This window comes from Leptopilina heterotoma, unplaced genomic scaffold (assembly GCF_015476425.1).
Source record: "Leptopilina heterotoma isolate Lh14 unplaced genomic scaffold, ASM1547642v1 Lhet_77, whole genome shotgun sequence".
Lineage (NCBI taxonomy): Eukaryota > Metazoa > Arthropoda > Insecta > Hymenoptera > Figitidae > Leptopilina > Leptopilina heterotoma.
This window is the reverse complement of record NW_025111177.1, coordinates 129,384-148,016: the sequence shown is the minus strand read 5'-3', so window position 1 is coordinate 148,016 and position 18,633 is coordinate 129,384. Positions and strand designations below refer to the sequence as shown.

Genomic DNA, 18,633 nt, shown 5'->3' with positions numbered 1-18,633 from the left:
TTCTAAATATTTTTCCCTTACTTCGAGATCCTTCAAGTTCCTTCAAGTCCATTGACATGTTAATTTTAAAAATTGACAATAAATCAAAAAAATAAGTACAGGGTTACTATAGAAAAATTTAATTTTGTTTGTCACTGACTATTCCCTGATTTTGAGACAAATTTTTGACTTTTTCCATAAAGAATATTCTGATTCACTCTAAAAAGGAAAATTACCACAAATCGATAAAAAAATAAATAAATAATAAATAAGTTATCATAAAAATTATAATAAATTATCATAAAAATGAATAAACAAAAAATAAATTATTTATTTATTATTATAAATTATTATTATTATTATTATAAACTACTAAAATAATTGAATTCTGCCCAAGAATTTTATCAAAATTTTTGAAAATAATTGAATTCTATCAGAGAATTTTATTAAAATTTAAAAAAAATAATTGAATCTTGTGAGAAATTTTATTAGAAATAATTGAATTTTTAGGAAGAATTTTATTAAAAATTATGATGATAATTGAATTTCTGCGAAAAATTTTGTTATCTACTACAATAATTGAATTCTGGACAAAAATATTATAAAAAATTTTGAAAAATAATTGAATTTTAGCAAAAAATTTTGTAACTTATTAAAATAATTGAATTTTTGCCAAGATTTTTAATAAAATTTTTGAAAATAATTGAATTCTATCAGAGAATTTTATTAAAATTTAAAAAAAAATAATTGAACGTTGTGAGAAATTTTATTGAAAATAATTTAATTTTTAGGAAGAATTTTATTAAAAATTATGATGATAATTGATTTTCTGCGAAGCATTTTGTTATTTACGAAGATAATTGAATTCTGGACAAGAATATTATGAAAATTTTAAAAAATAATTGAATTCCAGCAAAGAATTTTGTTATTTATTAAAATAATTGAATTTTTGACAAGACTTTTAATAAAATTTTTGAGAATAATTGAATTTCAACAAAGAATGCTGTTATTTACTAAAATAATTGAATTCTGGCAAAGAATTTTATCAAAATTTTTGAAAAGGAATTAAATTCTATCAGAGAATTTTATTAAATTAAATTAAATTAAAAAAAAATAATTGAATCTTGTGAGAAATTTTATTGAAAATAATTGAATTCTGGCCAAGAATATTATGAAAATTTTGAAAAATAATTGAATTCTAGCAAAGAATTTTGTTATTTATTAAAATAATTGAATTTTTGACAAGACTTTTAATAAAATTTTTGAAAACAATTGAATTTCAACAAAGAATTTTGTTATTTACAAAAATAATTGAATTCTAGCCAAGAATTTTATCAAAATTTTTTAAAATAATTGAATTTTATCAGAGATTTAAAAAATTTAACTGAAATTCATTTTTAAATGACTATTTATTAGAAAATTGAACGAGAATTTAATTATTCAAGTGCGTAAATAAATAATTTATTGAATAATTGAATGTTTCTCAAAATGAATTCTCAAAAAGAATTTTATCAACAAATTTTCAAATAATTGAATTCTTTTGACGAATTTTAATAAAATTTTTAAGAATAATTACATTTGTTGAGGAATTTGATTAAAATTGTATTAAAAATAATGGAAATTCTGCAATGAAGTTTGTTATTTATGAAAATAATTGAATTATTGTGAAGAAAGTTATAAAAAAGTTTGTAAAAAATTGAATTTCTGTAAATTTTTTATTATTTGTAAAAATAATTAAAAGTTTGCATAGAATTTTATTACAAATTTTTTTTTTTTAAATTGAATTTCCGAGAAAATATCGTTATTTGTGGAAATAATTGAATTTTTGAGAAGAATTTGAAAATTTATGATTATTTTGAGAATAATTGAGTTCTTGCGAAGAATTTTATAATAAAAATTTTAAATAATTGAATTCTTGCAAAAATATTTGAATTCTCCAGAAAAAGTTAATTATTTTTGGAAATAACTGAATTCTTGCGAAGAATTTTATTAAAAAAAATGTTTAAATAATTGAATTTTTGACAAACAAGTTTATTATTTTTGTATATAGTTGAATTCTTGCCGAGAATTGTAATCTTTATGAAAATAATTTAATTCTCGAAAGGAATTTTATTAATTTCTTTTGAAGTAATTGAATTGCAGAGAAAAATTTCATTTTTTGTGAAAAAAATTGAATTTTTGCTATGAATTTTATAAAAAACATTTTTAAATAATTAAATCTTTGATGAACAATTTTATTACTCTTGAATAAAATTGAATTGAGGCCGAGAATTGTATTATTTTTTTTAAATAATTGAATTCTTGCAAAAAATTTTATGTTTTATGAAAATAATTGAATTTCTGCAATTATTTGCAACTTTTTAAAAATTTAATTTTCTTAGTGTTTTTAACTATAGAATTCTTTTATAAATCCATTAATTATAATAATTAATTGAATACTTATATCCTATTAAAAATTTAACGAATTTCAGAAGAATTTGAATTATTAATAAAAATTTCTGAATTTTCCCTGATTTCCCTGACCTGTGATAACCCTGATGTAATTTTCGACTCTTTTCATACTTTTTCAATCGACTGAATTATTTTTTGCCTTTTTTGTCCTAAAGTCGATCCAATACCTGAAATTAGAAGTTCACTGGCAAAAAAAATCGTTTTTTGTATAAAAAAAGAAAAAGATAATGTGAGATAGTAAAGGTTGATAAAAATCCAAAACAAAATTAGTTAGATAATACAAAACTTTAATAAATGTAAAAAATGTATACAACTCTCGAGTGTCTAACTCTAGATGTTTAAAAAAAAATTTATTCTATCTAATCAATTTTTAATACTCGACTATTTACAACTCATAGCCTAAATCAACAGACTACTGATATATATATATATACTAAAAAAAACCGATTGCACTAATCCTTACAAAACTTTTTTTTTTCTTCTAAAAAAAGAAAAGAATAATTAAAAGTCGTCGATGGCTGTTTATCGTCGCACAATTCCTGATGACGTATTTTTTTTAACAATTTTTCCAGAATCGTAAATATTCAAAATCTGAATTTTCAATTTGACTCCAACCACATTCAGCGTTTTTAGAGTCTATCTCAAGTTTAGAGTCTGGAAAATGCGTAGAAAACAACTTTTAAATAATTTAATCCTAGACTGTATAAAAATTCCTTTTTTTTTGGAACAAACAACAGTTTGTTTTTTATATAAAAAATTTGTTTGTATGTACAATTTTTAAAAAATAATTACTGACCTATTTACATTGTTAGCTCTATTCAATTATATTATATAAGTCGTGAAATTGCGAAATACAAGCGCTTTCTGAAAAATAAATAAAATCGAAAATCGATGCAGCAAAATTTCCCTGTCTATTAAAAATGAAATTAAAAATTAAAAATTACTGGACAGTTATTTCTTTCAATTAAAAAATTGCTGGACAATTATTTCTTTCTATTAAAAAAATGCTGGACAATTATCACTTTTTATTAAAAAATAATTTCTTTCTATTAAAAATTGCTGGATAATTATTTCCTTCTTTAAAAAAAAATGCTGAACAATTATCACTTTTTTTTAAAAAATTATTTCTTTCAATTAAAAAATTGCTGGATAATTATTTCTTTCTATTAAAAAAAATACTGGACAATAATTATCTCTTTTGTATTATAAACAAAAAAAAAAATTGTGGATAATTAATATTAATTATACAGAAAAATATAATTAAGACCCTAAAAATACTATTTCCAAAAACGAACATATAATGGAAAATAAGGGAAATTCGATTGTCACTGATTTGATTTATCTCCGGAAATCAAAAATGGAATAAAATAAATCTTGACACAATTGTGGAAAAAAAAATGTCAATTAAGATAATATCGATTCCAAAAATAATACTTGGTCGTCATCATCAATATTATTTGATTACTATTAGAAATTATAATTAATAGAAAAATAATTGGTCATTGTAATTATAATTATAATTAATAATAGAGTGATAAATATTATGTTTATAAAGACATACACGCAATGTTCACACGCAATCCCAAGCCGTGTTCCAACTCACGATTTCAAAATTTTATAAATTTCTATTTATAAAAAATGAAAACCCGTTTCCAAGTGTCAAGGTTCAGAGGGAAAAAGAAAAGTTCTCTTTAAATATTTTCTTTTGTCCCAAGAAATCACAATCGTCGCGGTCAATTCAATTTTAATTAAAATTGCTTTTACTTTTTTTTTTGCAAAAGTATTTCTTTTATTTTAATAAATTTGCAAAAATATTTGCAAAATTATTTCTTTAATTTTAATAAATTCGCAAAAGTATTTGCAAAATTATTTCTTTAGTTTTAATAAATTTGCAAAAGTATTTGTAAAATTATTTCTTTAATTTTAATAAATTGTTAAATAATTTATTTATTCAAATAAATGTATTTTTAATTAAAAAAAACATGTTTTTTTTAATAATTTTTTTAAGAATAATAAGAAAGAAAGAAAAGCGCGAACCGCAAGTTGGAAAGCGGATCTTGGTTATTTTTTCGTTTCCCTTAAATTTCATGGCTATTAATGGCGTTTTCGCAGGTACTTTGGTAATTCAGCAAAAGCTGGACATAATTTGCATAAGATTTGTTTTTTTTTCTCGATACAAAATAAATATTCGATGGCGCATTTTCTTTGTAAAAAATAGCTTGGAAATTTTTTGACATTAACTATACAATTTTTAAGAAACAAAAATCAAAAAGTTTGAAATTTGTAAGAGAAAAATTGTCCACTTGATTCTCAAAAGAAAAAAAAATCGTTTTACATTTAAAGTGAAAATCGAAAAGTTCATTTTTAACGAATCATTCTAATATTACTTTATTTTTCAATGCGAGAATCAAGAGATTTCTCTCTTACATTACTTTTTGTACTCTGCAGAAAATTAGAAAACTAAATTATGTAAATGAACCTTCTGTACTTTTAGATTCAATTTCCACTCTTCGTTTTTTTTCTATGTGAAATTATTTGATTTTTAATTGTCAAAAAATAAATCAAATTCTAGAAATTTTCTTTTACTAATGAAAGTGAAAAATATTCTGAAGATTTCCCTTCTCTTTTTTTTTAAATTAAAAATAAAATTATTATTCAAAAATTTATTATTTGATTATTCTGGAAATTATTTTCGAAATTTTCCCCGGGACATTTCACTGAGAAATAAAAATATACAAAGGTATTTATTACCTAGAATAAACGGGGTTGCCATAGATCAGAGGAATCAGGAAAAAGTCAGAGATTTATATTAAAAGTTCTGGAGAAAATTAAATTTTTACAATTCATAAGAAATTCTAGTCAAAATTTCAATTATCTTTCCAAAAAAAAAAAAATTATAAACATTACAATTCTACGCAAGAATTCAATTATTTTCAAAAATAATGAAATTTTTCTCGGAGATTCAATTATTTAACAAAAATTAATAAAATTCTTGTTGAGAATTCAATTATTTTCATATAAAGAATAAAATTAATTTAAGAATTCAATTATTTAAAAAAAATTTTCATAAAATTCTTCACAAACATTCAATTATTTTACAAAAAATAATAAAATTGTTCATCAAAAATTCAATTATTTCAAAATTTGTGTATAAAATTCTTCGCAAGAATTCAATTATTTTCACCAATAATAAAATTTTTCTCGGAAATTCAATTAATTAAAAAAAATTAAATAAAATTCTTTTTGAAAATTCAACTATTTTCATAAAAAATAAAATTCATTTCAAGCATTCAATTATTTTTAAAGTTTTTTAATTAAATTATTGCCAAGAATTCAATTTTATCAAAAAATAATAAACTTGTTAACCAAAAATTCAATTATTTAAAAAATTGTGTATAAAATTCTTCGCAAAAATTCAATTATTTTCACAAATAATAAAATTTCTCTCCGGAATTCAATTATTTAAAAAAAATTAATTAAAATTCTTTTCAAGAATTAAATTATTTCCATAAAGAATAAAATGAAAGTTTTTTAATTCTAATTCTGATGAAATTTCTTAAACTTATTTACAAATGTAATGTTTATTTAATTATTAATTACGTAATTATTAAAAATAATAGATTTGTAGAAGAATTTCTGTTGAAAACTCTAAAAAATAATTGAATTTTGGAGTTAAAAATAACTGAGTTTTAAACAGTTTAAAATTAAAAACTTTGAGAATTTAAATATTTCATACTTTTAATTAACAATTCTTTCAAAATAAATTTTTTTAAAAATTGTATTTTAAATATTTTTATAATTAGTTGGATTTTTTATTTTTTTACATTTAATTATTTTCAATATTTTCAATAAAATTCTACGCAGAAAATCATTTATTTTCAATATTTTTAATAAGATTCTAGTCAAAAATTCAATTATCTTTATGAAAAATAAAATTCTTTGCAAAAAGTCAATTATTTTCAAAAATTTAAATAAAATTCTTGTCAAGAATTCAATTATCTTCATAAGTAATTCAATTCTTCGCAAAAATTCAATTATTTTAAAAAATTTAATTAAAATTTATCGAAAGAATTCAATTATTTAAAAATTTGTTGATAAAATTCTTTATGACAATTTAATTCTGAGAAAAATTTAATTATTCAATAAATTATTTATTTTTGTATTTAAATAATTGAATAATTCTCGTAGAATTTTCTAATAAAAATTGATTTGAAAATAAATTTCGATTAAAATTTGAGATAATAATTGAATATTTAAAGCATTATTGCTTGATTTTTTTAAAAATAATTGAATTTTGAAAATTGAATTTTTAAACTTTTTGAAAAATTGAGTTTTTTATACTTTTAACTAACAATTAAGTAGAATTAATTTTTTAAAAGCAGTTAAATTAAATTTGTTTTGAAATTACTTGAAGTTTTTTGTTTTCTAATATATATTTAATTGAAAAATTTCCGAATAATCGAAAATTCTCAAAGAACTTTTTAAAAAATTATTAAAAAATTATTAAAAATAATTGATTTTGATTTTTAAAGAATAATTTTAGTTAAAAATTCTAGAAAATAGTAATTTAATTGAAAATGATGAAAATAATTTTGAAGAAGTTACAGTAACAATATTCTTATAATAGAAAATAATGATTTTATCATTGGGTCATCTTTAATTATTTTTGTGGCAACCCTGTTAATAGATTTGTTCTAAGTCGTAAATTCTTAAAACTGGAAATCGATTTTTAAATTTAAGTATTGAAATCAAATAAAGCCTATTAGGTTACTGAAAATATAAATCGACACTCTCATTTAATTAATGTTGAAATTTAATTAAAAGTATTGAGCTTTAGTTAAATAGTATCGAAGATAGAATATTTTAAAGTCCATTGGATTTCCGTTTCCAGATATATTTTCACGTCGATGCAAAAAAAAGAGATATTTTTCACTTTCATAGTTATTCAAGTTAAAAAATTTCTACTCAACAACCCAGAAAGCAATTGATTTATTTTCCGCAATTAAAAATCAATTCAAAATTTTCTAATTCAGTCGCCTTGGTAAAAGTTAATGACAATAAAAAGAGTATTCTTTCTTTCGGCTGTTTTTTCATTATCAAAATAGAAGAAGAAGAAGAAGAAGAACGTCGAGTCGGAACACGGCCGAGGTCCTCTCACTTCCTGAACACCACACCATCAGTCCTCAAGAGCCACTCACCTGCAGCCCTCGTTGTTGTTGTTGCTGTAGTTGTTGTTGTCGTTTCCTGCAAATCATTCTTGCTCGGAATTCTTTTATGCTCATCTGACAAAGTTCTCGTGGACGTTGTTGTTGTCATCGTCGTTGACGTCGTGGTGGTCATCATTGTCGTTATTGTCGACGTCGTCCTCGGTGACGATTCTCGGCCTTCGCGGCCTGTAGATACTCGATCGTTGATAGGCAACCCTCGCCCCGAATCCGCCATCGAAGTGCGCTGCTGTTCCTGGAGTAAGCAAGCGCTCGACAGCAGGTCCCACTGACGGAGCTTTTCTCGGTCGAGTTCGAACGATGTCGCCGTGCGACTCGACCCACTCGGGGGAAGGTTGCCTTCCACTAAAAAATGCTTCTCAAGAGTACTCGGCTTCCTGTACGCCTCATTCTTCGAGTCCCAAACATAACCACCTGCTCCTATTCTGTCCATAGCCAGCGTCTCATAAGCGTCGTCATTCGCATTCTGATCCGAATTCCCGTTCTCCAAATTCGGAGGGAAATCTTCCAAAATCTGACTCGACGTTTGGCTTTCACTTTGGCTTTCATTGGATCTTCGTTTCACTCTCGATCGATCGTCAGATATCACACTGTCGTTCACGTAAGTCGCTCCTCTGGTGATTTTCCCCCTGGACTTCGAATCAGTTCTGGCTGGTCTTGGCGGAGTGTCAAGATTGTCCAAGGACCTCGCGTGCCGTAGACTTACTCTCCTTAGACTCTCCCTCCAGAGCGAGTCCTGTTCCCACGGATCTTCACCGTCGAACCTCTGATTCTCGATTCTGCGCTCACTTTCGCTGCTTCGTTCCGCATTTCTGTTTCTAGGCAAACTGCTCGTATTTCGCACACTTTCCGCATTTGTACTTTCGGTTCGGATCCTATTAGCCCTGTTTCGCTCCTCGACCAAATTCTGTAGTCCCACATCGTCTAGGAGTCCCTCCAAAGATCTCGACCGTCTATGTGAAGTTGTCACTACAGGAAATTCCTGCGCCTCCAATTGCTGACTTCCAGATTTATCCCTTAGACCCTGAGGATACAAGTTCCGCGCATTAACATCCGGGAGCGCGATATCGGGCAATGGATCCGTAGACTTAACCCTTCGGAGAGTATCAGCTTCGTAAAAGTTCCTCTTATCGACAAGTCCCGCTTTGTCCTCAGCTAGAAGTTGAGACGTTTTTCTCAGTTCAGCCGCGATTCTCCTAGCCTCATCAATATCGTCCACCTGGATCTGCCTTGGCATTTGGCGTGCGATCGGATTCACCATCCGTCCAATGTCGTTCCTCTTATTAATCGCCGTGTCCCCTCGTTGATTGTTCAGCTGCGGCAGTCTCGAAGTGTGAAACAACCTCGGTTGCGCCTCAGCTGCACTTCCCGTCTGAAGATCCGAATAGTAATAAGGCGCGTGATCCGTAGAAGCCAAATACGAAATCTGCGGCGACGTCTTCGAGTCCTGACTCGACGACGATCGGTGATTTGGCGACAAAGAGTACCGCGCCGAATCTTGACTCACCGATCGGGAATGGTGCGTTGAAATCTCCTGTCTGGTGTCAATCGGAGATATTTGCTGCGGTCGCGAGTAACTAGAATCTCTAGAGTGAATTGAAATTCCGGATACGATTTCCGGACTCTCCAGAATTGCCGGATCGGACCGAACTGCTGGCGAACCTCTAAGAGGCGAGAAACTGGTCACGTTTTCATAGTGAGCGTCTCCGGTGAAGGACTGCGAGTGCTGATGAGAGGGCGGAAGATCGCTGACTCGCATCGAAGGTAGACTGCTTGCCGAACTTGTTTTTCCCCTCGTACCATAAGTAAAAGGCTGATCCAGGTTCATCTTATCCTGACAGGACGTCTTTTGGAGCTTATCCGCAACCAACATGTTCTCATTAAAACCATAAATACTATTGTAACTCAAGTCCTTCGCATAGAGGTCCACATTGAAAGCGTCCCTAGCCTGCAATTCCTCCAAATACTGATCTAAGTCGATGCTAGCCCCATCGAACCGACTCCCAAGGGATTCCAGTTCATCCAAACTGTCCAAAACTTCACAAACATCGTCACTTACAGGTCTTCTTTTCAGTTGTCGATGTCTTGCTTCGTCCGGATTTCTCAACTCGGCCGAATCACTTCCCGCACTTTCGAGAGAATTCCGACTATCCCGAAAACTGGAACTGATCGTTAATTCTCCCTGTCCTGTCGAATCTCTGTTTGCAGAAACTTGCGAACCACAGGAGAGTTTTTTGAGCGACTCCAAAGAGTCCTGAGTGTCCAGGGACTCTAAATCCTCCAAAGGTGGCGGTGACGTTGGAATCGGAGGCGGAGACACCAATTCACTATCCGAGGAATCGTGGAGTTCGGCAATTAGAGTTCTACTAGCGCCTAAATAATACGAAGCCGGTCTGAAAGTATCTGAGAGACTGAATCTAGGATGTCGCGGCGCGTCGATAGAATCCAAGTCCTTCGACGATTCGTCATCAGCGTCCGAACTATCCGATTTTAAAGCTGTCAAAATATCCGGAAGTTCTGCCCTTTCGGTCTCTTTTTTCCCTTTCTCTTCTTCTTTTTCCGCCAGTTGGTTCACTTCCATGTAGACGGGTTCCATTTTACTGTCCGTGACACAGACGAATTCGTAGTGCGCCGAGTAATCGCCGTAGTCTTGTTTCGAATTCGGGGCGAGTAGGGAACGAGCGAGTCCATTTTGGGTCATTTCCACGTAGGAACTCTCCTCGTGATCGAGAGTGGCGAATAGGCTCTCCATCATTTTTGATGGCATTTGGTTGTCGTCTGTATTTGGATCGAGGATCGATTTTCTAGGCGACATGGGAAGATAGTGATTTTCTGGTGATGCGTCCTCCTTTGGAATCGGGGAAGTGTTTTCACTTTCTCCGGAAAATTGATCGCCGTGGGTAACTAGCGATTCGGTCATGCTTAGGCGAGTGTAACATGGTGGCGAACCTTCGGGATCTTCGGTTCCCTTCGAGGTCTTCCGTCTTCTTTTTCTGTCTTCGGGTTTTCTTCTAATGGTTCCTGTGTAGTCTTGGGTTTTTGACGCTTCTTTCTCGTAGTCCCCGAGCTTTTGGTAATCTTCGGTTTGATATTCCTTCAGTTTTAGGTAGTCCTCTTTTTGGTGTGTTTGCTTTTGATAATCCGGTTTTAGACGTTCGGTTTGGTAGTCTTCCTTTTGATATTCTTCCTTTCGATAGTCCTCCTTTCGGTAGTCTTCCTTTCGATAGTCCTCCTTACGGTAGTCGTCCTTTTGATAGTCCTCCTTTCGGTAATCGTTCTTTCGATATTCTTCCTTTCGGTAGTCGTTCCTTTGATAGTCCTCCTTAAGATAGTCGTCTTTTTGATGGTCTTCCTTTCGGTAGACGTCCTTTTGATATTCTTTCAGTTTTAAGTAGTCCTCTTTTTGGTATTCTTGTTTTTGATAATCCTCTTTTAGAAATTCGGTTTCGTAGTCTTCTTTTCGATAGTCCTGCTTGTGGTAGTCTTCTTTTCGGTGGTCTTCCTTTCGGTAGACGTCCTTTTGATATTCTTTCAGTTTCAAGTAGTCCTCTTTTTGGTATTCTTGTTTTTGATAAACCTCTTCTAGCAGTTCGGGTTTGTAGCCTTCTTTTCGATAGTCCTGCTTCTGGTAGTCTTCTTTTTGATAGTCCTGCTTCTGATAGTCTTCCTTTCGATACTCCTGCTTCTGATAGTCTTCCTTTCGGTAGTCTTTTTGATTTTGTGTCTGCCTTTGATAATCTTCCGTTTGGTATTCGTTGAAGTCCTTCTGGTACTCTTGCCGCCTCTGGTAGTACGCCTCTGGTTCCGCCTCCTTTTCGTGCTTCTGGCTCTGATACTCGAGAGTTCTTTGAAATTCCTGATTCCTTAAATCCTGAGTTAAGTCCTGATTCCGTAACTCCAGAGTTCTTAGCTCCTGATTCCGTAACTCCAGAGTTCTTAATTCCTGATTCCTTAGCTCCAGAGTTCTTAACTCCTGATTTCTTAACTCCAGCGTTCTTAGCTCCTGATTCCGCATCTCCTGAGTCCCCAACTCCCGCTTTCTGGCGTATTCGTAACTTTTTGGATAAACCTGCCCCGCCGTACACTCCTGGCTCTTGTAATACTCATTTTTCGGATTGTCGGGGAACTTTTGACTCTTTTGGTACTGGCTACCCTTGAGGAAGTCGGGCCTATCGTCCTGATGTCGATAATCATGACTCTTGACCAATTCCTGTTGCTTCTGGTATTCTTGAAACTTGCGGAACTCGCGATCGTGAGCGTCCTCTTCGCCGCTTTTGTCCGGTTGGTCCAAATCACTGCCGGTGTCATAGAGAAGAGTTTCGGTGTCGCTAAAAACCCCGCGATGTTTGATTTCCTTTCGCTTGTCGTCGTCCTCCTGCTGCCTGACTTGCTGCGACTTCTTTTCAAAATCGGCGAGCAGATCCTTGACGGACTTGTTCCTATTTTTCTTGTTCGCCTCGTCTGCACCATCTTCGACTTCGGTTCTTGTATCTGAATGAGGAGCGACTTGTGGTTTTCTATTGGAGTCTAATTTAGAAACGTGAGCCTCGGTCGTCGCTTGTGGCGGTGAGATTTTCAAGGGCTCTTGCATTGTCAGCGTCTCACGAACTGGACTCGGACCCGACTCGAAGGACTTGATTCTACTCTGAACCAAATTCACTGTATCGTTATTTTCCTCCTCCGTCTTCGAGTATCTTTGAGGACTCTCAACGTTTCTCGATGTTTCACTATTCTTCTCCCAATATTCCTCCTCGTCATTGTCTTTCGTCTTCCATTGAACATTCTTCGTTTGCCAAGTTTCACCTGGTATATACCCAGCCAAAGTACTCAACTTTCCTTCTTCGTTCCTTGTGACCTGGTTTGAATAAGCACTCGGTGTTTTTAGAATTCCTGAGGGCTTCTTTGGTGTCTCGAGTGAATCGGTGATATTTTCCTTTTTCGTGGAATTCCTCTCCTTTGTTAGAATGGTTGATTTTGTGGTGGGTGATTTTGTGCTTGATGTTGATTTGCCTTCGAGGTAGTTGACCTCCTCGTAGCCGGCGTCCGGCGGAATTCCACAGAGAGTGGAAGCGACGCTCGACTTGTGAGTGTTGTTGACGACGACGGGAGTCATGGGTGACCGATCCTCTCCAAAATTCCGGGGGCTCCTCCCTGTATGCGAGGGTCTACGCGTGCGCTTCCTCCGGACATCGCCCAGCTCTGATTCGTTATCAAACAAATACATTTTAATTTACTTTCTTTTTTTTGTTTTTGTTTTGTTAATTACCCACAACCAGGAGATATTGTGCAAGTCTCTGCATTGAGAGATCTACTCTAATCTAATATTTCGTTTCAAAAAAGCAGTGTCCTTCCAAAAGCTTCCAATTTTAGAAAAAAGAATTAATCATTATTGTTATTAATTTTTACATTCCCAATCTTCAAATTACTTTAATTTAATTCATTTGTTTCAATTTCAATTAATTTTCTTTTGATTCTTTTTATTTTTTTATTTTTTATTTTTATTTATTTTTATTTTTTTTTAATTTTGTTGTTGTTGTTCTTTTTTGTTATTTTTTTCGTTTTGTTTTCTTTTTTAAAATTTAATTTCAGTTATGTTTGACACAAAATTGAAAATAATTATCTTGATAATAAAAAAATTTTTTTTTTAATTTAAAAAAATAAAAATATAAATCTTGATAAAAAATGGATTATATTTATGAAAAAAAATGTTTCTTTCTCGATGCAGAGATTAAATATTGAATGGAGATTAGTTGTAAGAAACGAGCTTGAGGCGATGACGTTCGCAGGACGAGAGTGTTAGTTGACCTACGACATGCCATGCTTCTGACGACCTTCAAAAGCGTCTAAGATGTTAATTTTAATCAGACCAGACCCACCATCGCCATAGAGAAGGAGCCCCGAGGAGAGAAACTGTCCGTAGAATTTTTTCTTTACAATTTTTTTTTTTCTATTCGACTTTTACATTTTCAATTAAAAAAAAAGAAAAAAAAAATTAATAAGAGTTGATTAAAATTTACATTTTTCGTTTCTTTGAAAAATTGGAAAACGCCATTAAAAATTTTAATGAGAATGTAATTAAAAAAAAAGAAAAAAGTACCAGAAACATTTTTACTTGACATTCATATTCTAGTGTTCAAAAAGTTTCATCCAGAATAATAAAAAATAAATTTGGTTTTTAATTGTACTTTTATGTTAATGATAAATTAAGCTTAGATTAACATTAATTAACATAATTGCGATATTAATAATATTAATTAATTAACAATATAGGTAAAATATTTATTAATAAAACATTTTAATAAGTCAATTCTAAAAAGTATTAATTTTAATTTTATTAATTTTTTAAATTTTTTAATTTCGATAAATTTGAATTTAATTTTTATCTTGTAATTCTAATTAATTTTAATTTAACTTTTATTTTAATTCAATTTTAATTTAAGTTGAGTTTAATTTTATCTCTTATTAATTTAATAATTCATTCATTTTTTATTTATTAAATTTTTATTGAAAATTAAAATTCTTATTAATTTTTATTAAATTTAAACTCATTTTCATTAAAATTAATTCTAATAAGTAAAATGGAATTTAAATATAAAGTGATCTCAATCAATCTTTGTTTTTTTTTAAATTTCGTTTAAGTTTCATGTCCAATGCATCGAAATTAAGCAATTTGTTAATTTTCCGCTTTTTAGATGTAGAATGCATATTTAATGACATTTTACGTGCAACCTCGTTAGTTAATAAGCAAGATTGCCACGGGTCAGGGAATTCAGGGAAAAATCAGGAAAAGTAGAATTGATCAGGAAAAAGTCAGGAATTTTTGTTAAAAGTACTGGAAAAAAAATAAGTTTTTAGAATTGGATTTTTTAATATGTATATTTAATTCGATTTAAAAAATTTTTGAGAAAATTCTTCGAATGAAATCAATTATTTTAATAAATAACTAAATTCTTACCTGAAATTCAATTATTATCAGGAATTTAAATAAAATTCAATTATTTTCAAAATTAAAAAAAAATTCTTCCCACGAATTCAATTATTTTCCTGAAAATTCTTCGAAAGAATTCGATTATTTTCAAAAAAATTTGATAATTCTAATTAATTTGATAATTTTAACCAATTCCAATAAATTCGTTCACAAGATTTCAATTATTTTTATAAATAATAAATTTCTTTATAGGAATTCAATTATATTCAAAAATGTTAATAAAATTCTTTGCAACTATTCAATTATTTTCATAAATAACAAAATTCTTCTTATTCATAAAAGTAATTGAATTCTTGGAATGAATTTTTATTAAAATTTCTACAAAAAATTGAAATTCAGTTGAGTTTTATTTTTTATAAAAATAATTGAAATCCTAGGAAGTGATTTATTATTTATGAAAATAATTGAATTCTTTTGGAAAATTTTATTAAAATAATAAACATTGAAAATCATTGAATTGAGGAAAATTTTTGAAAATAATAGAAATTTTGACAACAATTTTATTCAAATTTTAGAAAACAATTGAATTTCGGAGAAAAATTTTGCTATATTTATAATTCTCGACGAGAATTTTATTACCATTTTTGAAAAAACTTGAATTCTTTCCAGGAATTGAATTATTCTTGGAAATAATTGAATTTTTTCAAGAAATTTAATTATTTATGAAAATAATTGATTTTCTTCAACGAATTATATTAAATTTTTTTTTGTAAATAATTTAATTCTTTCGAAGAATTTTGTTATTTATGAAAATAAATTAATTGCATTAAATTTTCAATTACAATAAATTTAATTGGATTCTTGCTGTAAATTTTTTATTAAAATTTCTTGAAAATAATTTAATTTTTTCGATAAATTTTTTTATTTTTGAAAATAATAATATGAATTTTTGCAATAAAAGTTTTTTTTGAAATTTTTAAAAATACTTTAATTAATTCAAAAATTTAAAAAAATTTTTTAAAAATAATTGAATTTTGCTGAGAATTTTATTAAAATCCCTGAAAATAATTGAATTTTGCAAAGAATTTTATTAAAATTCCTGAAAATAATTGAATTTTGCAAAGAATTTTATTAAAATTCCTGAAAATAATTGAATTTTGAAAAAAAAATTATTAAAATTTTTGAAAATAATTGAATTCTTGTGATAAATATTGTTATTTACGAAAATAATTGAATTTTGCAATTATTTTATTAAAATTCTAGAAAATAATTGAATTCTTGTGATAAATATTGTTATTTACGAAAATAATTGAATTTTACAAAGAATTATATTAAAATTCCTGAAAATAATTGATTTTTACAATTATTTTATTAAAATTCTTGAAAATAATTGAATTCTTGTGATAAATATTGTTATTTAAGAAAATAATTTAATTTTTCCAAGAATTATATTAAGATTCCAGATATTAATTGAAATCTTAGAGAATTTTTAAAAAACTTATTTAAAAATTGAATTTTTTTTTGCAAAAATCTTATTTTTATAAGTTCTTGAATTTCAAAATGGTTTGAATTTAAACGTTTGTCTGGAAATCAGGAAAAGTCAGGGAAAAACAAAATTCAATTTTTGTGGCAACCCTGATAATAAGTCTGAGCATTTTTTTTTCTTGCAAAGATCTAAAAAGTGAAGAGAATTCGAGAAAGAATTAAGTAGATAATGATTTGTTAGAATATCCAACCTCTTTTTTTGGTGTTAGTCTTTTTCTCGATATTTTATTAGCAAAGTATTATTATTTTTTTTTTTAAATAGCAATTCCACGATTCTTTGGCTTCTAAATTATATCCTCAACAAAGGATTTAAAAAAATTTTCAGTTCTTTTTTTTTTGCTGGACAACAATCGACGTGAAGAGAGAGAAAAGTTATAAAGCTTTATCGTCCTCGTCCATTGGATGCAAAACTTTAGTTTGACGAACGTTGTTAAAACTTTTAACTACGTAACATGTAATTATATACATTACAGAGAAAGCTTCCAACTCTACTAATATAATGGGCACAAGATTACAAAATGCAAGGAACTTGGAACTTGTATTTCGAACTTTCGTTTTGACTCTCTAATTGCAAAGTTTAAATTTCAATTGAGAATATAAATAATTATTCTTTTCGTTAAATTTGGAAGCAGTTGTTAGTAGACAACTTTTATTGAGCCAATTGGACAAAAATTTGGTGAATTTTCTTCTCTGGCCAATTGGACAAATTTGTTACAAATTTTCTACAAATTTGTTACAAATTAAATTACAAATTTGTTTCTTTAGAGAATTTGTGAAAATTATCGAATTGGCAGAGAAGAGAAAACTGTAAAGAAATCAATTTTGAAAATTGGTTCCAAATTTCTTTTTTTTTTTCTTTGAGAAAATGATGAAGGCATGATTTTAGATGATAAGTTCAGGTGAGGAGGTTTCCCTACCTTCGTCATCGCTGGAGTAGCTGTTGTAGCGCGAAACGTTGGTCACAGATCTTCTGCCGTCGGAACTTTTACTCCTGACGTGAGGACGATGGCTTTCGTCCCTTCGCCTCGAGTGACGTGCCTCAGCGACGGAGGCTTCATGAGCAGCCAAATCAAGAAGAGCTTGTTGTTTGTAGTAGTTTGATAATTCGTTTTGTGCCGTCCCTCTGTTTGTTGATCCAGAGGGCTTTCGAGTCAGCGGCGACTGCAGCATTCGCTGCTTCCACTCTAATAGTCGCTTCATCGATTCCTCTCGCTGGAAGAAAACAAAAATTTACCATTTATTAGAACCACAAGATTTTTCATTATATTTCGAAACTGAAACTCTTGCCAGAAAAAAAATTCTGATCCACGTTTAGAATTTTTTTTGTAGCAAGAGTTTCAATTTTCAAAAAAAAATTCTGATCCCGGATTAGAATTTTTTTTGTGGCAAAACTTAAACTCTTTCTACAAAAAAAAATTCTGATCCTTGATCAGAATTTTTTTTTCTAGCAAAACTAAAACTGTTGCAACTAAAAAAAATTCTTATCCTGGATCAGAATTTTTTTTTGAAAATTGAAATTCTTGCTACAAAAAAAAAAAAATTCTGATTCTGGATCTCAATTTTTTTTGTAGTTCTTTGTTGTCAAAATAATTCAATCATTAAAAAAAAATTGATAAAATCCATCCAAAATACAATTATTTTCAAAAATAATAAAATTTCCACAGGAATTCAATTAATATAGAATAGCATTTTGTTAAATTATGAAAAACTCAATTATTTAACAAAATTTTTATACACTTCACAGTAATTCAATTACTTTCACCTATATTGACAATTTTCATCGAAATTGAATGTTTTTAAAACAAATTTTGATAAAATTCTGAACAAGAATTAAATTATTTTCATAAATAATAAAACTCATTCAAGAATTTCAATTAATTTTAATACTATTTTAAATTAATTAATTAAAAAATTCAAATATTTTCACAAATAAAGTTTTTCACAAGAATTCAATTATTTAAAATAAAATCTTCATAATTTTTATAATATTTCGAAAAAATTAATTATCTAAAACAATTTGCATAAAATTCTTATTAAGAATTAAATTATTTTCAAAAATAACAAAATTTTTCGCAATAATTCAATTATTTCCATAAATAATATAATTTTTCTCAATAATTCAATTATTTTCATAAACAATAAAATTCTTCACAGAAATTCAATTATTTTTGAAAATTTTAATAAAATTCTTCCCCAAAAATTCAATTATTTTCAAAAGTAACAAATTTTTTAACACAGTAATTCAATTATTTTTCAACATTTTAGTAAAATTTTTGCATAATTCAATTATTGTCATAAATAATAAAATTCTTTACAAAATTTCAATTATTTTCGACAATTTTAAAAAGATTCTAAACAAGATTTCAATTTTCTTCATCAAATAAAAAATTCTTTGCAGAAAGTCAATTATTTTCAAAAATTTTAATAATATTCCTGCCAAGAATTCAATTATCTTCATAAATAATCAAATACTTCGTTAAAATTCAATTATTCTTAAAAATTTTA

At 28.5% G+C, this 18,633-nt stretch overlaps 1 protein-coding gene and 1 long non-coding RNA gene across 8 annotated transcripts in view; one reads left to right on the top strand and one right to left on the bottom strand.

Annotated features, from left to right (window-relative positions):
• The window catches only part of LOC122510889, a 300,548-nt gene that overhangs the window by 174,226 nt on the left and 107,689 nt on the right, over nucleotides 1-18,633 (bottom strand). For 4 of the 7 annotated variants that reach the window (XR_006302471.1, XM_043625837.1, XM_043625836.1 and 1 more), the window contains exon 10: nucleotides 17,046-17,340. Coding sequence is in view for 6 of the 7 variants with exons in the window: in XM_043625837.1 (XP_043481772.1) it covers nucleotides 17,046-17,340 (295 nt within the window). In the remaining variant the exon portion in view is untranslated. Of the gene's footprint in view, nucleotides 1-7,018; nucleotides 12,855-17,045; nucleotides 17,341-18,633 lie in introns of those variants that run through there. The other 3 variants (XM_043625834.1, XM_043625832.1, XM_043625833.1) reach the window with 1 other exon arrangement.
• Nucleotides 1-18,633, top strand: part of LOC122510892 — a 113,137-nt gene that overhangs the window by 39,263 nt on the left and 55,241 nt on the right. The window lies entirely within an intron of this gene.